Raw genomic sequence first — 27,679 nt, 5'->3', positions numbered from 1 at the left:
ACGATTCAAGCACAGACGATTCAGGAGCGGATGATTCAGGGAAAGACAATTCGGAGCAGACAAATCAGGAGCAGGCAATTCAGGAGCAGATATTTTAGGAGCAGAAGATTCAGGCACAGGCAATTCATGTGCAGAAGAGTTAAACAGACAGTTTAAGTAGAGATGATTCAGGCTTAGAATATGAAGAAGCAGAAGTTTCAAGAACAGACAACCGGAACATATGATTCAAGCAAAGCTAGTTAGGAACAGACAATTCAGTAGCAGATGATTCAGCTACAAAGGATTCAGGAACAGACAATTCAGTCACAAACGATTCAAGCACAGAAAATTCATGAGCAGACAATTCAGGCACATATAATTCAGGAGCAGATGGATCAGAAGTAGACAGTTTGGGGGCAGATGATTCAGGAACAGATGATTCAAGCAAAGCTATTCAGCAACAAACAATTCAGGCACAGAGGGTTTGGGAAAAGCAATTCAGCAACCGGAATTCAGGAGCAGATGATTCAGCCAAAGACGATTTAGGATTAGACAATTCAGGAATAGTAGAATTGGCACAGGCAATTCAGGTGCAGAAGAGACAGAATAAGACAGTTTAGGTAGAGACAATTCAGGCTTGAAAGATGAAGAAACAGAATATTGAAGAACAGACAGTAACATGTGTTTCATATGTTCCCTTTCACTGCGTTTTAAGTTTACCCATCTATGAAGACATCTTCTGCTGAGAAATCCAGAAATGTGAAAATGTCTATTATAAGTTGCTAAATCACAGTGTATAAAAAAAGAGTAAATCTCCCTCTCCCTCATATTAGGATTTAACCAATTACTTAACAATCTGCTATCTTGATTGACATACTTAACAGAGTTATTGATTTAAATATTAAGGAAAATTATTATAGCCATTATTATTATTGTTTCTGCTGTATTATTACTGTATTGTTACAATTTCATAGTTCATCATTTCTTTTTTCTTTTGTTTGCTGTAACATTGTAAATGGGACAACAGCTGTAACAGGTACGTAGAACCAAAAAATACATGTTTACAAACATCAAACATATTTTTGCACATGATTAGAGGGAAATAATTACAAAAGCGCATAACCAACTGTGCTAAAAATAATTTTTAGTAGTTTAATTTGCCCATCTTGTGGTTATACATATTCTGTATAGAAAATCATGTGACTGCAAGAAATGTTTTTTTTTTTCAGCTATCAAAATGTCTTTAAAAATAAACGAAGATTTTTATACTGGACTCACTGAACCTGGAGATAAAAAATACATTTTGTACAAAACAAAAATTGAGTCAGCGGTGAGTATTGATTGTTTATGCTTAATTAAAAAATAACAATAAATATTTAAATAGTGACCGAGGAATAGTTTAATCATTTGAGACAAACTAAACTTAAGAATATTTTTTGGTAAATATGCTTATTATTTGTATTAATTTTCCATTTGTTGTTAATAAAAACGACATCTAATTTATCATGGGTATCATTATGGATTTATCATTACCATTACTTTCTAATGAATATTGTTACGTCTTACTCTTACATGTTACAGGTTGAGGCCAATTACAAAAATGTGGATGGCTTTGTGAAAGGCACAGTAAAAGTCACTGGCTTCAGGTGAGGCTACAATTTAAACATTCACTAACAGGGTCTTAAAAACAATAAAGATTAAGTTTTAAAAAAATAAATCTCACCATAAAACCTCCACCATAACAATAATACAGATTTATTGACAAATTTCAATTTATGGGACCAATTTCAGAGTATATATTTTTCTAGCAGATCTATGATAAAAAAAGGTTACAAAGTAGCCTTAATTGGTATGTTTAAAGTAGCAAATGACATTGTGGAGATACTTTAGACACCCTTTTCAAAGATGCTTGAAGAGTGCATATTGAGAAGTTTTAACAGGCAGGCTAGCAAACAATTTAGCATAAAACATCAAATAAAACAAAGTACCAGGTATCCAGTACTAATTTAACCACACCCCTCCAACTGTCACTTTTGACAACAAACAGAAATGGCGAGGAGGTGTCTGTTAGGTTGTAATAACGCTCCCGAAACCCTTTTGCCGATCTTTCTGAATGAAATGCCTACTTTACTACATCCAATCAGCCCGCAGTAGAAAAGAAAAACCCATGCCCACTGTTTTCTCATTTAATATTCTGTTTCTCTAGGAATTGTGCCTCAACGCAGAAAAAAAATGGTTGAAGCATCTGGTTCATGCAGAGTTTTACAGTTGTGTTAAAACAGTGTCTTCACATTGTTGTGGTTTTGTTTGTTGCTTCACAGACCCGGTAGCATTATAGCAGACTACACAATTGGTGTAGCAACAGCCAGTAGCCCCAGTATTGATGCATTCGTAGCAGTGAACCAACAGGTTGCAACCACTCTCCGAACTGGAGATCCTTCATTCAATATACCTGCAGATGCTTTTTCTCAAAGTGGTAAGTGTAGTCAGTATCTAAACCTAAAACTGTAAAAAATGAATAAAATAATAATCTATTTATATTATATTCAGTTTATTATAACAGTGAGTGTTGCTTTCAAAATGTTGCATTAACAAACCTATACCACAGATACGAAGTCTGAAACATTTTTTATGGTTTTTTAAATTTTAGAAGAAAAGAAACTTTCCAGTGCAGATTGGTATCCTCAGCAAGATATGGAGCTGCAATGTACACGTCCACCTTCTTTTGATGGTCCAATGAGTTGGACAGTGAATGACAAACCTACAACCGACACCACTAAATACATCTTGTCAAACAACAATAGCATTCTCACTGTGAGAAACATCAATAAATTTGACAAAGGTGAGTCACACATTTCTTTGCCCCATTAATAACACCTTGCATATTGACTGTTCCTGGGTGAAGACAACAACTGGGTGGCAATCTCACTTAAACTAAGTAAATGCTTAAAGGCAAATTGTGTAGTTCTTGCCCATAGAGGGTGCTTATTTACAACAAACAAAGGCATATTTCGAAGACCCCGTGACTGTGTATGGAATCTTGGGGGGCTTGTGGTCTTCATTACTGTACATTTTGCAGAGATCATATATGATTCATTGGAAGAACTCAAATTGTTATCATGGTAGTATGAAGCGGAGTAAGTCAATCGTTGTTGATGTAATACAATATACCATGACTCAGCACGAAAGCAGCAGAGCTTATATTACGTCTCAGTCAACGGCTTGCGAATCTTCTGATCGTGATCACGTGGGGGAGCAGAAGCACTGTTTTAAATAAGAAATGATGGCCATTCTTTTTCATAGTGAAAACACGCCATAAAAGTGTCATAGTCTTTAAACCAAAGTCAGAGTCACTTGTGAAGGCAAAAACTAATAGTTTACCAATTTTTTTGCAGATTTTTGCCTTTTTTACATTTCAGAATAATCATTTTTCTGTATTCCTGATGCAGGATTCATTTTCGAATAGAACCTATATTTTTTAATGGAGACTATACCAGAGCACAGATGTATTAATACTCATTGAATGCTATATGTAATTAGCATTGCTTTGTCCTTATTGTCATTCCCAGTGCCCCCAGTCCTAGAGACTTCATCATTGTCATGTTGCTCAGTTATTATTTTTCAGTTCATATGATTTTTAAACATTATTTGTAAAAAAATATATAGATATATCAGAGTGAAGTTGGCATCTAAATGTATTTGCAGTTTTGAGTTTTTTCCGCTCTTCAGTAACAGCAGTTAATATTTTGTCTTTTATGTATTATGTTACTATGTGACTAGTTCTTACTTGTGTAAATTGAAATAAGCTAACTGAGAGTGTGCTATTGAGAAAAAAAAGGTGTATGTTTGATTGTTTTCAATTACGATTTTTGTTCGAGAGCACAGCCAACAGAGTCCAAACAATTCTCATTAAATATGAAAACATGAAATGATTCTGTAAATGTTGAGAAAGTGTTCTATACCTCTCACTGAACAATAGCTGCACCAGGCCCAGAATGATACTTTTATGATACTTCAATATCTTTTGTGTTGTTAGAACATTTTTAGAACATATCCACACAATATTCTTTGGATAAAAGAAACTCATACAGGATTGAAATGAATGCCTGAGTTTGTCAAATGTATGACTTGGAGTTGTTATCCCATTCTTTCTTGAAAATTTCTTCCTTTTGTGTTGGTTTTGATTATTTTTTTTTGTTTTAGCTGATGCATAAACAAACATGTATAATTTCACTTGCAGGTAGATACGCATGTATCATAGCTAGGGCAGTACCATACATTCAGTGGCAAGATATAAGTATTAAACCAACTCCAGTTATCGACGTGGGTGCAAATGTACGAAATTTTGGGTGTGTAAACCAGAATATTAATCTGACATGCTGTGAACAAAGCAACAACCCTGTGGACTGGACAACAAAAGCCCCTGATGACGTCGTAACAACTTCAGGTTGTACATTCACACAATTTGCAGATTCCAGTTCCAGGTAAAAACCTTAAACTTTGTTTGTTTTAATGTTCTTAATGTCTGTTTTTTTCATGCAATTAGTGGATGGATGCGCCACATTAATCCATGCAATCAAAACTGGAGAATGTGGAGATATAGACTTTAAATGCAGCCTCAAGGATCCAGCACTACAAAAATTCAACTATGGCAGTAAAAGTGTCACAGTTAAATTGAAAACAGGAGGTGAACATTCAGTTTTCAGTTTCACTCTTTCAGTTTAATCCAAACATACATTAAGGCCTATATTTGTTTATACCCTGTCAAATTTTAACCTAAAATTACTTTCATTCAACCAGAAATTGGCTTTTTGCCTGCAAATGACATTGGTTTTCCCAAAAGATAATAAGATGTACAAGAAGCATTAAGCATCATTATGGGGAAAATATTTCTCAGCTTTTATTGACACTGGAACAAAAAGAGTCATGTCCGAAATTATTCATACACTTTGCAAACTGTCACAGTCTATGAGTTAATGCAAAGTTCTACACCATTCCAAATATTCCAAGGTGTTCTAAAGCATCCCAATTACCCTGATTCATTGGGAACAGCATTTTTATTCAACTCAGCAGGTGAAAAATAGAAGCTCTCTGCTGTTGGTTTGGGGAACCTGCGGCTGTGCATTGTGGCTAAAAATGTGGTTAAAAAAAGTAAATAAAAGCTAAGAAATATTTTTCCCGAATGATGCCTCTTGTATATCAACTTGTACTCATTCCCAGTCAAAAAAATTTGCTAGTTGAATAGAAGTAACTTTAAGTTTCCCAGTGGTATGAATAATGTCGGGCTTCGTTCTGTTTGTTTTTTTCTCTCAGTTTTAGCCGTTTAAAATATGTTTTTTCCAGAATTAATGTGTAAAAATGTAACACTTGGAGATGGAGCAAATGGTGACATTACAGAAGGACCATGTTATCCTGGCATGGAAGGCACCATAACTTATAAATGTCAAAATAGTAAGTGGGAGGTGGAGACAGATAAAAACTGTGTGCTGAAAGTATTTAAGGACCTTGAAAAGAAATCGGAGGTAATCTTTGCAATCTATGCATGTACAATTAGCAGATGCTCATTTAATATACTTCTGATATTAACATTTTTTTCTTAACTTTCTGATTTAGGCCTTACAACCACAGGACATACCAGATGTTGTATCCCAGCTCAGTGTTGCTACAGTGAACAATAATCAAGTGATAACCCAGTCGCCTGTGACAGTGCAGACAATTGTTAACATACTTACACATGTTGCTACTCAGTCACAAACGGTTGTCATCAGTGAGCCTATAATGAAGGTATGAAATTACGTTATGAATAGATAGACATGTCAAAATGTGCCAGACTTTCTTTTTTAATCTTTTTAAAATATTTGCATATTATTGTTATCCCATCTGACAAAATCTTATACAGTATCTAATTGACTTTTTTTTCATTTCAGAATTTTCTTACAACAGTGAATGTTCTCGTTTCAGAAGAATCCATTAATTCATGGCAAAACCTGACCAGTAACGACACAAGCGCAACACTTTTGAGCGCTGTAGAACAAATAAGTAGTCGTCTCACAGAAGGCAATTTTACAATTAGTGAAACAGTTGTTGAGTTGAATAGAACTGTTATAACTTCTGAATACATTGGGACATCAAGCGTGCCAAACTCAACTACTCAGATTCTGATACCGCAGGTTTTAAATCCAACCTCCTTAACAGTGATAGTCTTCTCAACACTTAAACGTATCTTACCTGCTCGTAATACTACTACTAATAATTCTGTTACTACTAATAATAATAGCAGTGGGCATTCAGATTTGAGAATTGTTGGAGATGTGGTTGTTGTTAAGGTTAATGAAACAGTTAACAACATTTCGTTTGCTCATGGCCTTAATAATGAGACTCTGGGAATTCCTCAGTGTGTCTTTTGGAACTTCAATCTCAGCGCATGGGATTCCTATGGATGTGAAGCAAAGCCCTACATAAGTAATGGGAACGAAACAGACATAATCACTTGTGAATGCAACCACACAACCTCTTTTTCAATGCTAATGTCACCATTTTCCATTGACAATATAGTCCTAGACTATATAACTTATATTGGTGTAGCTGTTTCAATGGCCAGCTTGATTTTGTGCATCATTATTGAAGCTATCGTATGGAGGTCAACAACAAGAAATGACACCTCCTACATGCGACATGTCTCCATAATCAACATTGCCATCTCCCTGCTGATTGCAGACGTCTGTTTTATTATTGGAGCTGCAATCTCAAAGGAGCAGCCAACCCCTGCGGATCGCTGCAGTTCAGTAGTTTTCTTCATGCACTTTTTTTACCTGGTTCTTTTCTTCTGGATGTTAATTTCAGCGCTGTTGCTCTTATACCGTACGGTCATGGTCTTGTCCCATATGTCAAGAGTCAAAATGATGATCATTGCCTTTTCAGTCAGCTATGGTGCACCTTTGCTCATATCGGTCATTACGGTTGCATCGACAGCTGGACCTCAGGTTTACGTTTCCAAACAAGCATGCTGGCTGAACTGGACTGAATCTAAGGCTCTGCTGGCATTTGTGATTCCAGCTCTCACTATTGTAGCCATAAACCTTGTGGTTTTGATAGTGGTTCTGTTCAAGCTGTTGAGAAGAGGAGTTGGTGACGCAACTCAACCAGATGAGAAACATACCCTGATGGTCATTGTCAGATGTGTGGCCTTTTTGACTCCCATCTTCGGTCTGACTTGGGGATTTGGAATTGGAACCATGGTGTCACGTGAATTAGGCGTTCATGTGGTGTTTGCACTTCTCAATTCACTGCAGGTACGACTTTCTGATACATTTTTACTTTATGGTTGTGAATTCAATGCTTAATTTACATGCATACTGCATAGCAATATTTATCATTAGGGCTGAGTAAAATATCAATAGTGCTAACTGTCAGTTTTTTAGGCTAATGTTAATATTTTAACCTCTAGAATTGATACATTTAAATTATATTTTAAATGAAATTGCGCGTATGATACTATTTCATTTAAACTACGGTTGCTTCCTGTAGGGCTTGAGAAAAGTCATGAACACAGAGTTTACCTGAGTCAGGAGACAATCAAAAGTTACATATGTAATGCATATAATGATGGTTTATCTGTGCATGAGCTCCCTCTGTTGCTTTTACTGACATGATAACAGTAGTTACAGTAACAGTATTTGATAAAATAGTGAGAAAGCATTTTTTTCAATTCATCTGTATTTCTATAGCGCTTTTACAATGTGGATTGTGTCAAAGCCCCTTCACATAGAAGATTATAGTGAATTGAAACAGTGTCAGTTCAGTTTTCAGAGAAAGCACTCAGGTTGCATAATTTCATGGAAAATGCATGGAAAAGCATTGATTTTAAATAAATGTGATCCAAACAGAATCAAAAATTTATCTTGGAATTAGAGTAAAAGCCCTCATGGAGTTTTTTTTGCTGTAGTCTTGTGATCGCAAAAAAGGATGCAGGAAAGCAACGACTAACTTAAACAAGTTGTGTGGGCCTTTGGGCTACTTTTTGTGAAATTATGATGAATACCTGATTGTGTGAGGTGCACGCTAACAATTGAATACATTTTTGTTTTATTATAAATGATTGTTTACATAGATTGATGCTGAAGTGGAAGTCTAGACCAAATATTTCTATCATGTCTGTTTTGTTGTACATCATCACACGTCACATTAAGTCTTATAATGTCCAGTGTTGTGCTAGTTACTGAAAAAAGTAAAAGTAACTCAATTACTTTATCAATTACTTACACCAAAAACTAATGCATTACTGTTAATTAATTTTTGAGTTACTTTCCCAAAGAACGTTTGCAATGCTCTCATTATTGACCTTATAATGTCACATCAGTGCTGCATGGAGAATACACTGTTGATCAACTACACAGTTTAATTTATTTTTTACTGTTTTATACAGTAATTTATTTAAGTCAGACCAGCAGCACAAAAATGAAAATATCACAAGGTTATAAACTAGCTGAATAATATATTCAGAAACAAAAAAGAAAAAACTGAAGTTACTTCAGCATCATAAAAGTATGTGTTTAAGCCTCAAACATATTTCTTCACAGCTTGAGTATGAAAATAGCGACATTATAAGACACAGAAAACCTTTAGGAAATAAATGAAAATAATCTGAATTATCATTCAGAATCAATTTGGTGAAACTTAGCAGTAAAACACTTGCATTATAGACAACCATAAATTTTATGCAATTTAAACAAATTATAAACATAAAAGCTGCTCAAAAATGCAATCGATGAGCAATTTTTCAAACTAACTAATTTAATGTGGTATGTCAGCAACTTATGGAAAGTAAGTCGTGTATATTCAAAGTGCAAAATCTGCTGTTGTATACAACTATAAATATATATAACAGTAAAACAATAAAAAAAAATCACAGAATCTTTTTTCCGAGCCGTACAACACTATACATTTTAAATAACATGTTCTGAAATATAACAGAAATGTGTCTACTAAACTAATCAATTTTGTTATACAGATAAAAAATGTGTGCTTATTTATTTGAAACAACAAACATAGTAGTATTAGTAATAGTGATTAATAATAGTAACTTTATTAGGTGCTCACACACACACACTCGGCCTACCTCGAGCGCGTTCGGTCTCTCGTGTGCACATTCGGCCTACCTTGCGTGCATTTGGTCTCTCTTGCGTGCACTTGGTCTCTCTGCTTTCGTTTTATTTTTGTCCAGTCTGGCGCCTCATACACGATGCGTATTTACGGTGGTTGGTTGGCATCCACCAATCCCACAATGCGTCGCCGCTGTAAGCAGAAAGAGTACTGCAAGACTGCAGCCAAAATTAATTAATTTAACAAGAAACAGACAATGCATCATATTTTAACGATAACGGTGTTAATACATTTAAAAAGTAATGTGTTACACAATTAGTTACTGTCTAAAATAATGCTGTTACTGTAATGCATTACTAGGAAACAAATTATTACCCAACACTGGTAATATTGTATTACTTGTGTCATATATCATATCGTGACTCGTGTATTGTTATATGAATCATATTGTGAGGCTATTGCCAATGCACAGCCCTAATTGCAATATTTATTCTAATCTTTAATTTAAAACCTCTTGTTTTAACCTGATAATGCAAAGTCATGCACATAAAAATTAAATAGCATTACAGCTAGTCTAACTTAATTGTAACCTTTTTTCACCTCCACAGGGATTCTTTATTTTGGTGTTTGGAGTGCTTTTGGACAGCAAGGTATAACATATTTGTTGCTTTGCAATTTTACTCTTGTATTCTTGTATAATATTGGTCTTGGAGGCTTTTTCGTTTTTTCTACAGAGCTTTAACCCATTTTGCCATGTATGGTTTCAGGTTCGTGAGGCACTGGCAGGAACGTTTTCACTAAGGAACTTTACCAGCTCTAACCGTACCAGGGTAAATAGCTACAAAATAATGCATCTTCATGAGTTCTTCATAATGATGGATGTACTGTACTGATAATATCTTTAAATCTAAATTACAGAGTACCAGTGCAGGACCATCATCTTCAAGTGGACTGGGTTTCTTTCAAAGGAGGAGGAGGAGAAGACGTAAGTTGTACAATTAAAAGTGATCAATATTATTATGTATTCTGTAATTCAATATCATTGACAGAGACAAGAATGCGTCAAGTAACAAGCACTTAACTATTTGCAGATATGTACAATGTATCTGAAGCCAGTGCCCTCTCAGGACCTGCGTCTCCTAACAGTTACAGCTCAGATCCTATGAATGCGTAATCAGCTACTGCATTATCTAAAGTCTACTTTATCAATCTTTAACCAGCCATTTACAAAAACAAAAAAAAATCTACAATGCAAGTATATGTAAACTGCACTGTCTGTTATTTTGGGAAGAGGTGTATTTGTGTTTTCATATATTAATGAAAATGGCTTACAATCAACAGGTCTAATATTAAGTTAAGGATACATTTTATTATAATGCTGCAGCTGGAAAGATTAAAGTTAAAAATATATGGTCACACTTTATTTTGAGGTACAGTTCTCACTTTTAATATACCATTGATTATGACTTTTGCCTCAATAAACTCCTAATTTGTTTTTTATTTAAAGTAATTAAGGTATTAATTGGTTTAGGTATTAAGATCATGCAAACCATATGTTTTATAAGTACAAATAAACAGCCAAAATGTTAATAATTGGCAGGTAAGAAGCCACCAGTAAATAGTGAGAATTACCTAAAGTGTTTCCAAAAAGCTATATCAATAATAGGGGTTGAGGGAAATTGCTTTATATGTGGTTTTCTGTGGGAAAAATATTCTAAGTCATTCATTTTGTTGTCCAGTTGGTGTTGTTACATTGTCAAGCTGTTTTGTTATTTGTTGTTTTGAAACACTTGGGCTACTTTTTTCGTGATTTGGCATGTCAAATTCATCAACTTTAGCATCTGATTATATTGTCTTATCTGCCCTTTTTAACTAAGGTTTACCCACTTCATAATTTTTCCCCTCCCCCTTTATTAGAATAAGTTTTTTAAAATGTCATGGGAATACTTTAAGATAGAGACAAGTGCATTAAAAAGTAATGCTATAGTTTTTAGAGGTACTTGATGAAGAAAATGTCTTGTTGCTTTAATTGACCCCTTCACAGATTCACAAGTGTCCTCTGTTAGAAATACACTGGCTGCATCTAAAAGGGAAAACCAGGCTGTTCTTTTGGGAATTACTTTGTGACTACTAAAATGCATGTCTGTATTAATGTGTGAAATATGAATGACATATGGACATACTACATTTGTCATGGTCTTATTGACATTGATCTAACAGCGTCAGTTTTATCACTTCACTTCCATTATAAATCCAGTCCTGTGGCCTCATGAGAGAGTAAAGTTTCCATCATGTGCACTGTTTTTTGTCTTTCTGTGAATTCAAACATACTTTTATGATGTCCTGCTGTCAACTATATAATAAATACTGTATGGTAGTTCATGAACTGCATTATTTTTTATTGCCAATGTTTTTCTTTTTAAGCAGTACTTTAAAGGGTTTTTTCGGAATTCATTTTGACTCATTTTATTGGTTTTATTTTTAGGTTTTTGATGAATGATGTAAATGTTTTTTTTTTTGTTTGTTTTTATTCAGCCCTCAAATAATAATTTGTGTTCATTACTTGTTTCTGTACACTCAGTTAGTGGGATGCTTTTTCTGGGAGACCACGTCTTTCAGTTACAATTCCCATGCTTACTGATATTAAACACTGATTAAGAGAAGAGTGACCAATTCGCAATGTTGTCATAATAACATCCTTTTTCCTTTTTTCAGTTAGGTCCCTTCCATTCCCACCTTTCCTTGATTTCCATATAAATGCCTCCCCTTTACATCTTTGTCCCATGTGTTCTGCCACCTCATCTTTGACTCAGATGCAATTAATCCTTTAACTTCTCCTTTATTTATACTTATCCTAAAGTTGACACTTCGCTCCTTACATGAATTTTTTGCCATCTTCCTAAAATGATTTTCTTCTTCTTCTTCTCCTTGTTTTATGGCGGCTAACTTATCAAAAAGTATCATCGCCACATGCTGTACCGGATGTAACTCTGAGTCTGAATATTAGAAAGGGGGAGGAAAAAAGAAACGAGAAGGGAGGGAGGGAAAGGGACAAAAAAAACTTTGGATGTTTCACATTCTCCAGTGTTTGCATTCCAACCACATACTCATGTCAGCGCTGCGTGTTAAGCTCCTCTAACATATAGGGTCTTTATGACCATAATTGAGAATACTCTCATCCATAAATATTAGCCTATAATCTAGAACCTAAACCCAAATCTTCTATATACCTAATAAACGCTCTTTTTATTTGCCAATCCATTATATCTTTTCCTAAAACAGTTTTATATATAATTTTCTAAAATGGCCTTCTTCTTCTTCTTCCTCTTAGTTTTTTGGCGAATTGCATTCTTTGTGCATATCACCACCTACTGTGCTAACGTTAGTTGTGCAACCAGATTCTGTCATTGCTCTGCCCCAATCCCACACACCCCAGAGTCCAGGTGCCAGTTGGCGCTGCATGTTCAGCTCCTGCCCACTGCACACTGAACTCCTTAATCCCTAGAATTGTAACAGAGCACTTATTTTATTTACTTACATGAGTTATGTTGTAGTTATATTATTATTATTAGTTATATTATTCACTAAAATGGCCACCATGCAGGAGCCATTTTATAGAGTGTGGCTCCACCCATTTTTTTAGAACATAGCAAATGAAAAGTTTTAAAAATTCTAAAGCAAGGCAAAAATATTCTCAGAGACAACACATGTGGTAGTAACACACAACATATGTATCTCACAAGTATCTACAAAAGTGTCTTATAAATATGTCACACCAAAATTAATGGTTTCCGTGATTTATCCCTCATCATTTCATTGAAAATGGTAGAACCCTAATCATTGGGGAAATGGAGGCTTTAAAATGGCCGCTTTTCCTGCATGCAGGTTTGGTTGTTTGGAGGTGACCCAGAATGTAACCAGGAGAGTATTATTAGTTTCTTAGTTTTAATCAGGAAAAATATATATTATGTTTGCAACAGAGTCTGGTGTGATTTATTTTAAATGTTAATGAAATGTTAAGTTAATTCAAACTAAATGAGGAAATAAAAAATAAGCAAACAGCAAAAATAATTTTTAAAGAAGTAAATGGAGTATTTCTAATCACATAAATCGGAAAAGTATCCACACAAACAGTACTTTTTGTGTTTTTCTGCTTGCATCCAGATTGTGTGTATAGCGGAAACTGTTCGTGTTGAGTTAATGCACTCTTACAAACTTGCCTAGATAAAAGTCATAGTCATAGCCTCTCTGTGGCTGTGACACATTGTATTTCATAGTTAACATTTATTTCTTAGTAAATGGGGTATATGCACACAGACTTTTAATGTTCAGCCAGCCCAACGGCTTCTAGTGAACTTTACGGTGTCTTTCCATTACAAAATTGCCACATTTAAGATCTGTTTTCTTTAAAAATAAGTGATCTTCACGGCCTAATAGATATTTAATAAAAATTGGGTCTCAGACCGGACAAGAAGCATTGCATTAAATTCAGTTTTTCCCTGCCATCTCTTTAGTATATGAAAATGTATTTTACCTCAGTATTTTGAATGGAGTTTCTGTGCTAGCCTGCTAGCAGTTACTTGGTCTTTCATCTCATTTTATGCTTGAACAATTAAATAAATGCTTAGGTTTATTTAACTGATTGTATTTTAATTACATTACGATGTTGATGCTGTTAAAGGAAACTTATGCAATTGAAAATAGTCACAGAAACCTTTAACCGGAAGTTTATCGTTGGCTGAAAAACACTAGCTGTGCATATACTCCATTGTTTCTTAATAGGCGTATTCACCTTAATAGATTTAACTTTCAGAAAAAAATTGCCTGCAAACTGTAGTTAAGGGAAGTACATTATAATAACTGTAATCCAATTTTCTAAAAAGAGCAGGAATACCTAACTTTATTTTTTTTCAGTGGAAAAGTAATTACAGTTGCATGAAAAAATAGACCGTGTTCACTGTCCTGAAAGGAATCTGATGAATGTGGTGCAACAGGTTGACCTGTTCCCTAACTGTAAGTGTACATGTACAAATAACAGTTTTTTAAGTTTAAAATCTTTTATACAGATTTATAATAATGTAGAGGTTCCTCTGATGAAAAAATGTGCAGTCTCTCACTTTGTATACAAGTTTATTGTACAAAGTTGGCATAGTTCACCAAAAAAAAAAAAAAAGCGTTGATTTACTCATCCTGAGGTTGTTTTTAGATTTCATGATGGTGACTCATGATGTGCAATAAACAAATCACTGGGGTTACTTTTATAGTTTTAATTCACCTTTTCAGTTATGTTCCAGGGATGGGCAAAAGTACATTGAAATGTTTTTTAAATTAAAATACCAAATACCCCAATTTTAAGGGAATTAAATATGTTTATTTTAAGTGTATCAAAATAAACTACAACTTACAGCCACCACAACATGTTTCAAAATAAAATACTGTATTTTTGAATTTTAAAAATACTACAAAATACTTTTAAAATGGAGCATGACATTTCTTTGTAATCCTTCCATCAATAGGCCTACTGGATCAATCCCTTCACCATTAAATTGACTTGGTAAAGTAAACTATTTTTGATGCCAACAACTTTTCTCTGCCACTTTTGGTTGTGGCATAATGGTTAGTGAGTTGGACTTTGAAATTACAATCCATCCATTATTTGAACAGTATACTCATTCTCCCAAAATTCTTTCAGTTCTTATTTAACTGAGCCTCAGATTAACCTCTTAAAAAACACCAGCACACCATATTTAGGTGTTTTACAAAAGTTTTCTAAAGTTTCTTTGCAGCACTGAGATTGATGATGTTCTGAAGCTCCTCATCTTGTTCTTCATGACTGATATTTTATTTATCTCATTTCTTAGGGAAAGATGCTGAATTGTACACTATAAAGACACTATAGATTCTGGTCTTAGCATTGCTCAGTATACTAATTTCAATGATTGTTGACTTCTGAATACACCCTCACCATTTGTATGTTGCATTCTTTAAGTGTAATTTCCATCCATGCTCCAATCGTTTTCTGTTCTGATCTCAGGCTTAGGCAAATAACTGAAAAAAAGCACCAATCAGAGGCCTTATTTTAAAGATGTCATCATGTACTGTAGACTTCTTGCATAGTATTTTCCAAAAAAACTACAAAAATACAAGATAATAAAGTATTTTGATACAAAATATAAACCTGTTTTCATCAAATCTATCAAATACAAACTACAAAATACTATTTGAAATACATGTATGTAAATACTGCCCATCCCTGTCAACAACAAATGTAATTTTCTTTTTAATGTAATTTTTATATAATCAGCAGCTGTAAAATAGTGCTATTCTGACTGCATTTCTCATAGAAGTTTTTGTATTTAAATATAAATCAACAATGTACCAATGTTTTTTTTTTCACTCATGAGAACAAGGAAATGACGAAGGAATTTAAACGTGTCAAGCTGGTGATTTATTTTTTTTTTTTTGAGTCACAGATTATTTTGAGTGAACCATTTGACAAGAACACTAAATATCAAACCCTGGAAAACGAGTTTGCCATCTCTTTCCGAAGATCAGGTAAAAATATGTGTTGTTTTTAATAGATAAACTGCTGTAAACTGCCTGTTTGAAGCAGGAAAAAATGTCTTGACTTTAAACTGTCATTACTACAGTGTTAGAGAGCATGTAAGCTTTTTGACATTAACAACTTGATGTAGTTTAACTTATTGTAATGCTGTTATTTTGTGTGTCACTGTCAAGTTCATGTTCTTAGCTTTATAATATGTAAAGGTTTGTTAGTTTGTAATGTCTTTGTTGTTGTTTTTTGGACTCTTGGTCAACCTCATTGCCTCAAACCCTCTCTACCCCACATTGTTCAGTTTTATCATTGTTTTTTATCATATGCAGCATGACATGACAACATTTGGGTGAGCCACATGCTTGGTATTTGTTCTGAAGAAATGCTATTAGTGACTGTTATCATTGAAAAACATGGCCCGTAAAGGTATAATTAACTACATATCATTGGTTCATTGCAACTACATTTGGACAACTCAAGACATTGTACTCCTTTATCTTAAATTTAATAAAAAAAATTTGATTTAACAGCAAATATCATCTTTCTTTGTTTATTATATCAAAATGAATAGGGATTACATGAGGTACTCTTAATTTTCCTCTTTATTTTTCAGACACAGGACTAACATTAAAATCCTTAGTAGGAATCCTCATGGCAGTCCTGCTGACCCATCATTGTGTTCTTTCATTAAGTACAGATTTGAAGGTAGGAGAAAGCTTATTTTGTGTATGCTTATTTTTTTAATATACAATTGAAGTCATAATTATTAGCCCCCCTTAGAATTTTTTTTTCCTTTTTTAAATATTTCCCAAATGATGTTTAACAGAGCAAGAAAATTTTCACAGTTTGTCTGATAATATTTTTTTCTTCTGGAGAAAGTCTTATTTGTTTTATTTCGGCTAGAATAAAAGCAGTTTTTAATTTTTTACAAACGATTTTAATGTCAAAATGATTAGCCCCTTTAAGCTATATATTTTTTTCGAAAGTCTACAAAATAAACCATCAATATACAATAACTTGCCTAATTACCCTAACCTGCCTAGTTAACCTAATTAACCTAGTTAAACCTTTAAATGTCACTTTAGGCTGTATAGAAGTGTCTTGAAAAATATCTAGTCAAATATTATGTGCTGTCATCACGGCAAAGATAAAATAAATCACTTATTAAGTTATTAAAACTATTATGTTTAGAAATGTGTTAAAAAAACGTATTTCCATTAAACAGAAATTGGGGAAAAAACTAAACAGTGGGGCTAATATTTCAGGGGGGAAAATAATTAGTTAATCAAATAATAATATTAATTAATCAGAGACATTTTTAAGGTCTGACTGTAATGTTATTATTTGAGTTCACTTCATATGAGGAGGTTATTTAGAAATAACATCAAGAAATATTTTTATCATCATTTTTATAATGCAATCGAGACAGCTGTCAAAGTTATCAAAAGATACATTTAAAATTATCAATCAAATACTTTCACACATTTAGCCTTGGCTATGAATGCAATCTTGAAACTTATAACATATTGTGCTGAAATTAAATTTGATAAAATCCAACAGAACGTTGATGAAAATGAACAATGTAAAATGTGACTATTACATGCAATAACAAGCAGACTTGGTAATATTTGAAAACTAAATTTATATCCTATATCTACATTTCCCAGCCAATCTGTTTTGACCCCAGATTCAACTTTATTTAAACTTTATTATAAAATGTCTAAAGTTTTAGACAAATTTTTTTGTAAAGTGGCTATATTTATGGTGCAGTTTGACTGAATTTGAGAGATAAAGGACCACTTTGAACCTCAAATAATTTATCATAGATACCTGACATATTCATTCATATGCATATATATTTGCAATTTATTCCAAATTAAGTGCAGTAACAATACCAGTACTGTCATAATATATTTGTTTGCATTTTGTCAGCAAAATTTAAAAGCCATCATAAAAGGCCTTTACCTTTAATGATGAGAGATTTGTGTAGCCGCTATCACCATAGGTCATTTAGCATTTTATTAACATTTTTATAACGATTTTATTATTATGTTTTACTATCTATTATCATGTTTAAAGAAAGAGTGTCTCTTCTTTAATTAAAGATGATTCTAGTAGCAATAACAAGGATAAACTTTATTTTCATTGTGGCTTTAAGTTTTTTAAGTGCTTTTAAACAACATAATGCAAAGATAAACAACAAATCCATTCATCAGAAAGGTATTCAGTTACAAAATGCCAATGAAGCTATTTACGAAGTAATTGAACAATGCAAAAGCAAATGCAGATCGTATTTGCTTATATATGTTAAGTCCTTAATGTTTTGTTTCATCTTGAAAGCAACTGAACACTCTTTTATTTCAGCTTTATAATGTGTCTACATTTACTTTGAAATCTTCCGCTTGTTACAGATAGATGACAGTTACGCAAGTCTGTCTACGAACATTAAAGATTCTGTAAAAGTCACTAACTTCAGGTGAATATTTCATCTCCTTTATTCCTTTAAACCTTTATCTAGTGCAGCAACAACAACAGCATCATCTTTTTGTTACTTTGTGTGTTGCTCCATAGGTCTGGTAGCATTATAGCAGATTATAAAATTAGTTTAACAGCAAATGGTGCCAGTGGTGCCAACAGTGAGGATTTTACATCAGCAAACACAGAGGCTTTCCAGACTCTTTCAAAAGCAGGAATCCCTGCAACTATCAATGCTTTTTTTGAAACCGGTAGGTAACTATTTAAAATATCTACTATTTTTTCTTTGGTGTACTGGTTTTACTGATGATAAAAACATTATCATCAGTAAGTCTGTCATGGAGGTATGAATATTTAAGTATTTGTCTTATAGCTTATCTTTTTCTGTAACACTTTACTTGAAAAGTGACATTCGTTTATAAGACAACAGTTGTGACAGCTTTATAATCATGTTATGGCACATGTGATGTTTATGAAGGAGCTGTTATGCAAGCTTATGACAACTGTCTTTAGATGTAATAAGCTCAGTTACACCATTTAAAATTCAAATGCAAGAAATGTCTTTGTCAATATGACAACTTGAAATTCCCAACATAATAAATCTAGTATAAGCATGCATGCTTGTCATGAGACCTTTATAATTGTTATAAATATTTTTCTGATCCCTTCTTCAATGAAAAAAAAAACTGAATTTGACAAAAAAATAAGTGTCAAATAATTTTATAATGGTGTCATTAATATTTAATGACTTAATTACATTTTAACAACAAATTAATATTGCATACTGCAAAAAATGCTTTTCTTACTTAGATGTTTTGTCTTTTTTCTAGTCCAAATATCTAAAAATTCTTAAATCAAGAAGAATTTTCTAGACAAGCAAAACATATTGCCTTGTTTTAAGAAATAATATACCAAAATGAAGTGAGTTTTTCCTTAAAACAAGCAAAATAATCTGCCAATGGGGTTAGCAAAATAATCTTATGTCATAAGGAAAAACAAGATTAATTTGCTTGTTTTAAGGAAAAACTCACTTTATATTGGCATGTCATTTTAGTAAGAAAAGCATTTTTGCAGTGTAGAACTGTAATTGAGGTCAAGAAAATTATTATTAATGATGTTATAAAATTCATGACAATTATAGTGCCTTAATGACATTCATGTTTAAGACAGATTTATAAGAAGTTGTTACCTTGATAATGTCAAGTCATCATGATAAAGACAAAGACATGTGATGTATGTGTTATGTGAAGTTGTCATAACTAAGACATCTCAAACTAAGCCAGCCTTGTATTTAAAATGACATAACTGAGCAAATTAGCAAAAATAAAAAATAGCAAAGTTGTCATAAGTATGCATAAATCTCCTTCATATTCATGATACGTGTCATCCTGATTATAAAGGTCTCGCTACAATCTTATGAATGTCTCCTTCAAGTAAAGGGTTACATTATTGGGCATAATCTTGATTTTCCAATTAAAATTTCTTTTACTAAACATGTTTTTCTGTTTAATCTCAAGGATTTTCTCAAAACAGTGGACATCCTTGTTTCAGATCAAGCCACTGCATCATGGCAAAATTTGACAAAAGAAAACACCAGCATTTCTCTTCTGAGCGCTGTGGAGGATATAAGTAATCGTCTCACAGAAGGCAGTTTTAGCATTAAGCAAAAATACATTGAATTGAATAGAAATGTAATTAATAACTCTTACACTGGGAAATCACACCTGACAAACTCAGCCACTGAGATTCTGATACCACAGGTTCTTAATCCATGGTGGATGTGAAGTAAAGCCTGTGAGGAATGAATCTGGAATAATTACATGTGAATGCAGCCACACAACTTCTTTTTCAGTCCTAATGTCACCATTTTCCATTGATCACATAACCTTGGCATATGTAACCTACATAGGTGTAGGTATTTCAGTGGCTTGTTTGATTTTGTGCCTCAGTTTTGAAGCTATCGTATGGAAGGCAGTGAGAAGAAATGACACCTCCTACATGCGACATGTCTCCATAATCAACATTGCCATCTCCCTGCTGATCGCGGACATCTGTTTTATAATTGGAGCTGCAATCTTAGATGAAGAGCAGCCAACCCCTGTGGATCGCTGCAGTTCAGTAGTTTTCTTTATGCACTTATTTTACCTGGCTCTTTTCTTCTGGGTGTTAATTTCAGCGCTGTTGCTCTTTTACCGTGTGGTCATGGTCTTGTCACTAATGTCAAGAGCCGAAATGATGGTCATTGCCTTCTTACTTGGTTATTGTGCACCTTTGCTCATAGCGGTCATTACTGTTGCGTCAACAGCTGGACCACAGAATTATGTTTCCAAAGAAGCATGCTGGCTGAACTGGGATGAATCTAAGAATCTGCTGGCATTTGGGATTCCAGCTCTTACTATAGTAGCCATAAATCTTGTGTTTTTTATTGTGGTTCTGTACAAGATATTTAAAAGAAGAGCTGGTGCTGCAACTCAACCAGATGGGAAACATGCCCTGGTGGTTGCCAGATGTGTGGCTATTTTTACTCCTGCCTTTGCTTGTGGAATCACATGGGGATTTGGAATTGGTACCACGGTGTCAGCTGACTTGTTTGTTCATGTGGTGTTTGCACTCTTCAATTCGCTGCAGGTATCACTTTCTGTCTTTGTTTTTTGACTTCGGATCAGGGTTATGTTTTTGTGCTTGATAAGAATGCAAACTTTAATTATTGAGATGTGAATGATGCATTAATCATTATAATCTATGTTATAATAGAATATTTTAACAATTATAACAATACTGATATTTGCACTAATTATAGTCCAAAATCAAATTTATTTCCAATTCATTAAATGATTTGAACATATATATATAATTTTAAAACAGGGATTCTTCATTTTGGTGTTTGGGACACTTTTAGACTCCAAGGTACAGTATGAATTGCTTGTTGATGCTTTGGCATTTTACTAAACTATTTTGGAAACATTTAGTTCTTTTACAGGTTTAAACAAATTTATGATAACATTTTTACAGGTCCGCGAGGAACTGGCAAGATCGTTTTCACTACGAAACCTTAACAGCTCTAGCTGTACCAGGGTAAGTGATGACTAGTGATGTCCTGTGAGAGACTAGTTGTGTGCTGTAAAAGACTAGTGATGTCCTATGAGAGACTATGAGACTTGTGTGCTGTGAGAGACTATGATGTCCTGTAAGAGACTAGTTGTGTGCTGTAAGAGACTGATGTCCTCTGAGAGACGTGTATGCTGTGAGAGACTGGTGATGTCCTGTGGCCTCTGAATTTCTGAAGTCATTCAAAGCAGAAGCATATACACATTCTGCTAATTTTTTGACTTCTGTTAACTTCTTCACAAGTTTGAGATGTTAATGCCACAATTATAATAGTTTTCTCATTTGAACCACTTTCTACCAAATAAAGGGTTTTTGATTAGCTGCTTTTGTTATTTTTTAAAACGCTGTTCTACTAGCATGGTGTTGTCACAGCTAAAATTACTTTAAATTTTCAATGATGAAGATTACATCTGGAAATTTCTGGAAAAAATCAAGTGTTTATGAATTATTTTTGAATTATTTTTGAGATTTTATTCTCACTCTATAATCATGTAACACAGTGTTTCGTAACCTCGTTCCTGGAGAACCTGCACATTTTCCATTGCTGCGTCCCAATTTGCATACTTATACTACACCCTAAAAGTACATACATTTTTGTGATGGAAAAATATATACTTATGAGTGTGTAACAGAAGAGTATGCAAGTTTTGGGACATACTACCTCCTTGTTAACAGATTGTTGTGTTACTTAGTTATGAGCCCTCTCGATCATTCATACATCATCCACATTTCTGTCATATTTAATTTCCTATACCTTATTGGAGAAGCAGCAGCAGGATAATCTCCCATTTGCGAGTCTTTCATGCAGAGAGATCTCCTCAGGTCTTTGGATATATATGCATTCAGACGTTAATGTCCAAACACGTCTTTATATAAGTTCAGTATTGTTGTTGCAGATGAAATATAACACAGAATACGTGATTTAAATATTTTCCAGTTGGCTAGATATGGATTAACAGTCATACAAACATCTTTACCGCAGCCTCTCTACTTGGCGGTCGGTCTCAGGCGTCCATCATGTTTGTAGTTTATTTACACATTTCACCTGTGTTTGTAGTTTTAATCAAATTCAAATCCAACGCACAATATACTGTGGGCAATATCAGTGATTGGAGTATGGACACTTCTACACTTAAACGTTTGACCGGAAAAAGTAACCATCCGGTAACCTTTGGCATACTCTTTTTCAACATACTATGGTTTGGGACTTACTAATTCTATTTTCAAATACTATTTAGGACAGATAAACTTTGGATTTGGATTAGAGACATCCAAATATGTAGTGTTGCTGGTCCTCCAGGAACGTGGTTGAGCAACACAAATATAACATACAGTACATCAGATTATTGTGAGTAATCTACTTTAACTATTTTTGTGGACTTTTTTTTAACCATTTCACATCTTTTGCAAAAGTTCTATCAACACCACAGCCTACTGGATCTGTCTGCCTCCTTTAAAGTTGAATCGTTAGATCCTTCTGTCCACTCTCTTTTCATTGGTTTCATCATTAGCTCACAGGCAGGTCTTTCATGGGTTCCACAAGTGTTCCTCAAGGCAAGGACGTAGGTTTGCTCTTTACATTGGTGGGGATGATTCAATTCAATTCAATTCACCTTTATTTGTATAGCGCTTATACAATGTAGATTGTGTCAAAGCAGCTTCACATAAAAGGTCACAGTAAATAGGAACAGTGTAGTTCAGTTTGTAGTGTTTAAGTTCAGTTCAGTTGAGCTCAGTTCAGTGTGGTTTAATAATCACTACTGAGAGTCCAAATATTGAAGAGCAAATCCAACGATGCGCACCTCTACAGATCCCGAACCATGCAAGCCAGAGGCGACAGCGGAGAGGGAAAAAAAACTTCACTAAAGGCGGAAGTGAAGAAAAAAAACCTTGAGAGAAACCAGGCTCAGTTGGGCACGTCCATTTTAATTTCTCCGCTGGCCAAACGTCTTGTGCAGAGCTGCAGTCTCAGTGGCGGAGGCTGGAAGCTGGCCTCAGCGAAGACTCGTCTGTCTCTGGAGCGTCACAGGAATCAGTCTCATGTTCTCCACTCTTCCATGACCATCGCAGTAGCTGCTCAGGATTCGGCCAGGTCCAGGATATGGAAACCTTGGGATCATCTCGTTGTTGGTCTTGGATCGAATCAGTGACTCTGCATAGTCTGAGGGCCTCAGGAAGAGTATCCCCAGGTGGAAATAGAGAATAAAGAGAATAATTAGCGTAGCTGATGTTCACAGTGTATGTCAGCAAGATGCATAACCTGTGTGGAAGCCCCCTAAGTGGTGCACTAAGTGTATGCTTTACTGAACAGATAGGTCTTTAATCTAGTTTTGAATTGGGAGAGTGTGTCTGAGCCTCGGACGTTATCAGGAAGGCTATTCCAGAGTTTAGGAGCTATAAATGAGAAGGCTCGACCTCCTTTACTCGACTTTGCTATTCTAGGTACTACCAGAAGCCCTGAGTTTTGAGACCTTAAAGAGCGAGTTGGATTGTAGCGAGACAGAAGATTGGTTAGATAAACAGGAGCTAGATTATTTAAAGCTTTATATGTAAGAAGCAATATTTTAAATTCAATACGATGAGTGAATATTGTTTTTTTATATTTATGTATGTGCTGCTATTAATTATATAACTGCAGCATAATTCTATAATATTAATATTAAATTATATTATTACTTAATCCTCTCTTCATACAATTAGTTAAGTTAAATTAAACAGTGTAATGTTTATTAAACATTTCAGTTTATTTTTAGCCATAGTGGAAATGAAACATGTCTTGTATATCAGTATTAATAAGAGTTGGAGCACGGGCTCTAGTTTTTCTGACTAATTATTTCAAATGAAATTGGACATGCTACTCTTAGCATATTTATACTTTTACATTTAACTGTTTAATCTGCGGTTAGTTTTCAGGGCATATTCTTCACAGACTATTTCAGTCTGGTGTATCGTTAGACTGTGTGTTAAAGCAGGGAAAACACTAGTATTAACGGCATTATCATGATAGACTCATTCAGTAGCAAACTTGAGTTCATGTGACAAACTTCATTGAAAAAAGCTCTTTTGTCCACCTTTTTTTTTTGATGCCGCCATCCTCACTTGTGTGTGTCACACACCTCACATACCTTATTCTTGCACAGTTGTTTTGGCGCTGCTTGTATCTTAAACCAGCTACAGCCTCTCACATAACAGAAGGTAAAGGCTCAGCTAATCAGTGTTCATGTGTTTGGGGGGCAGTGCAACTTGAGGAGACATGATTTAACCCTTTCTGCATGTCCAGGTTAATATTGACAGCGCAAAAATTTTTTAAGTGAATTAAATTATTGGTTTGGACATTTCAATAGTTGGTGGATATTGGTAGGGACGCATCCCCTCCCTCCTAAATCTACGCCCCTGCCTCGAGGCCACTTGTGCTTTTCTCTTCTACAAATTGCACTACATCACTGGAACTTTGCAATGCTGATGACACATTTTTTATTTTTCAATTTAATCAGAGGATCCAGCGGTAACTGCACAGGACTCACATTGCCTGCAGGACATCTCAGCATGGATAAAAGTACAACACCTGCTATTTAACCTGACAAAAACAAATGCATGGCGATGGTCAGTTCAAAATGCTGCAGCACAACTGGTTTTTAATAGAAGAGGACCCAAATCACATCTGTTTTTATCTCTCTGCACTGGTAGTCGTTTACAGCTCACGTCAGGTAGAGAGCATTGCCTCCTACTGTACACCCCATTTGGAATTCCTGACAATGTTCAAGAGTGAGCTAAAAACTTGTCTCATTTATGAGCACTCAACTTCATCCCATTGACAAAGTCTCCATGCTTTCCTTGATCCCTCCTTATTCTATCAGTTCCCTAAGCTTTGGTTGAAACTCATTTTTTCTTGGATTTGCTGTAGCACACACAAAACATTGTACACTATGCTTATTTGCGGTGTCCTGATGTAATGTGCAGTATGGTTTATTCTTTAAATCCAGGGGAGTCCCGGCCCACAAGGGGCCTCAGTGAGCTCTGTGGGGGGTCGTGTCATATTTTTTTATTTTTTAGCAGTGGACAATTAGGAGAATGATTATGTTGCCTTAGTTCATTTTATTCTCTGGCTGACCAAAAAATGAACAAATATGTAATTTGAAAAATTAAAAGACCGATTCGCATCGATTCGCCTTCTCGCAGCTGTAGCATTACTGAAAACGCAAAATGGAAATACCAAGATAGTTGCCTGAACAATGTTTTTATTCCATTTTCTCGAAACAAAAAGTCCCTGACCCAGCCATTGGGGTTGGGCGATGTCGACCAATTTGGCATCATACTATGTCTAATGTGAAACATCGCGATGGACGATGGCATCGTCGTCATAGGCGGAGGTGAATTAATTATTTATAATTAATTCATTAATTCATAACGAAGGATAAGTTGCACACAAATTACCACCTGTCAATCACTTTTTCCGCGATAGGTTGGTCGGTAAAAAAGGTGCACAACCAACAGTGTCTGAGGTTTTCACTAAAATTACTACGTACAAGTGTGAAAGTGAAAGACTGAAGCAGTGTGTTTTCGCTGTGACATGCTACCTGATAGATTCACAAGGCCAAAGAGTTGTCAGATAGAGACAAGATGAATTAAATATCACATTTAACAGCTATAGTGAGATGCGATCCAGCGATACATTCTTGATAAATTGTCCGACGTGCACTTCTCTGAAGCTACTAGCGCATGACAGTGTGGCTGCGTGAGTGTGTATGTGTAGTCACGTGATGTGCTTTTTCAGCGGACGGAGGGGTACTCAGAAATGCTAGGTAAAACATGGTGTGGATGTATTCACTGATATAATTGACGACGCGGGTGGTTAGGGAGGTGTCGCCGACGCCGCCCTCTCTATTCTCCTGCCCTAGGTCGTCTCTATGGACGCGCCGGCCCGGTGTGTGTGTGTGTGTGAAAAGAGCAGGTAGACTGTGACGGGCTACGAGATCTCCTCGCCAGTTCTTGGACTTTTTGCTTAATAAAATAGTTAGTCGTCAGTATTTTCTAGTCCATCGTCTGTATTTACATTTACCCACTGGCAGCCAAAATCCACAATGAAGCGTGTGTGCACTGTGACTCCTTTTATATTGTTGATTAGCTGCTGGGAATTTTACTCTGTCTCGCGCTGAAGCCTGTCACTGTCGACCAATCGCAGCAGGCTGTCATCGGTCCAATCAGCGCAGATTATCTTCGCACTAAGGAGGGGATTGGGAACAAATGAATCACTGAACGATTAATATGGGAGTCGCTGGGATAATTAGGTAAAGCTAAATGCAAATTATAAGACCATGAAAGTGTTTTTTGACCTTGCATGCATATTAGACTGTTGTTAGAGACCCTTACAACCAAAATATGACCCTATTTCATGTATAATATGGGGCTCTTTAAGCACCGAAGTACGCTTCTTTCTCTCAACGATGAGGGCTCCGCTTCCTTGCTTTCCCTTTTAGCACTAAGTCTCTTTGCTACTTTCCTTCCTTCTAGCAACAAGCCTCTATATCTTCTTTCTTCCTTCTGCATAGGCCTTCACTCCCCAGCACTGACTCCCGCAGGAGTTGTTCCCTGAGCTTGACTCCTGCAGGAGTCCACGGCCCCTTCCCGCTGGAGTTTTCACTGGCCCCCCCAGTCCAACTCCAGCAGGAGACCACCCCCACAGCTAACTCCCGCAGGAGTTTCCCCGAGCTTGACTCCTGCAGGAATTATTCCCAGCCCACATCACTTGTTTCTTTCTTTCTCCTGCAGGAGACCCCCCCCCCCCCCCCCTTCATTTAATCTTTTCCAATGTTATATCCAGCAGCCGGATATAGCTGCAATTTCTTGCCTTGTGGGGGGTTCTTCATTAGGCGGCTGCTGTCCCAAGCAGAAAGGCATTTTGGAGAGTTCTCGAGACCTACCTGAGCTCAGACTCCCCTCTCGCCTTACAACGGGAGGTAGCCCGGGGCTCGAGAATCTCACGAGCTCAGGGCTCTCTCCCAGGACAGCATGCCAAACACGCTTTATAATCAATCATCAGCTAAGGGCGAACTCTTGAAAAAAAGTATGCGAGCCGAGTACTGCCCGACTGCCGCGGGGAGGTCATGTGATCATAACAAAATGATGGATGTAGTATGTCAGAGTTCTATTCATACTGCTCACAATCATACTCTATAGAACATACTTTTCTTATGGCCAAGAAGTAAATTCAAATGTAATACCTACTGAGTAGTAGGTGATTTCAGATGCAGCCTGTATGTTTTCCTTGTCCAGAAAATGCTTCTTGATTTAAGAATTGTTAGATATTTGTACTAGAAACAAGTAAAAGTATACATAGAAACACATTTTTAATGTGTAACTTTACAACTACATTACTAACCTAATAGCTACGTCATCCAGATTAAGTTAATGTACTTGCATGTGAACTTTTATAAATATTTTTTGGGAATACCATCAAAA

At 35.3% G+C, this 27,679-nt stretch overlaps 2 protein-coding genes across 2 annotated transcripts; both read left to right on the top strand.

Annotated features, from left to right (window-relative positions):
* Positions 1-1,211: 1,211 nt before the first annotated feature.
* LOC130247588 (adhesion G protein-coupled receptor F5-like) lies at positions 1,212-11,458 on the top strand. Its single transcript, XM_056480892.1, has 13 exons — positions 1,212-1,309; positions 1,561-1,625; positions 2,301-2,455; positions 2,630-2,821; positions 4,220-4,426; positions 4,526-4,666; positions 5,323-5,501; positions 5,593-5,763; positions 5,907-7,271; positions 9,690-9,731; positions 9,849-9,911; positions 10,000-10,066; positions 10,173-11,458. Exons 1-13 carry the CDS (start codon positions 1,217-1,219, stop codon positions 10,253-10,255), a joined length of 2,823 nt encoding a protein of 940 aa, XP_056336867.1. The 5' UTR covers positions 1,212-1,216; the 3' UTR covers positions 10,256-11,458.
* A 4,592-nt stretch (positions 11,459-16,050) lies between these two features.
* On the top strand, positions 16,051-21,388 carry adgrf7 (adhesion G protein-coupled receptor F7). The gene is given in 10 exon segments (XM_056480610.1): positions 16,051-16,063; positions 16,251-16,342; positions 18,049-18,113; positions 18,209-18,367; positions 18,441-18,456; positions 19,630-19,886; positions 19,888-20,740; positions 20,978-21,019; positions 21,125-21,187; positions 21,287-21,388. Coding segments are annotated over 10 exon segments (1,662 nt in total).
* Positions 21,389-27,679: the final 6,291 nt, after the last annotated feature.

The sequence above is a fragment of the Danio aesculapii genome, chromosome 20, assembly GCF_903798145.1.
Source record: "Danio aesculapii chromosome 20, fDanAes4.1, whole genome shotgun sequence".
NCBI lineage: Eukaryota > Metazoa > Chordata > Actinopteri > Cypriniformes > Danionidae > Danio > Danio aesculapii.
This window is presented reverse-complemented; position numbering and strand designations above follow the sequence as displayed.

What these genes read in the sequence shown, in the direction of transcription:
- LOC130247588 (XM_056480892.1), top strand. Translation starts at nt 1,217, where the DNA reads ATGTCTTTAAAAATAAACGAAGATTTTTATACTGGACTCACTGAACCT. An exon ending in AGATGCTTTTTCTCAAAGTG is followed by an intron (nt 2,456 to 2,629) that starts GTAAGTGTAGTC and finishes TTTAAATTTTAG; the next exon opens with AAGAAAAGAAACTTTCCAGT. An exon ending in TCAGTGAGCCTATAATGAAG is followed by an intron (nt 5,764 to 5,906) that starts GTATGAAATTAC and finishes TTTTCATTTCAG; the next exon opens with AATTTTCTTACAACAGTGAA.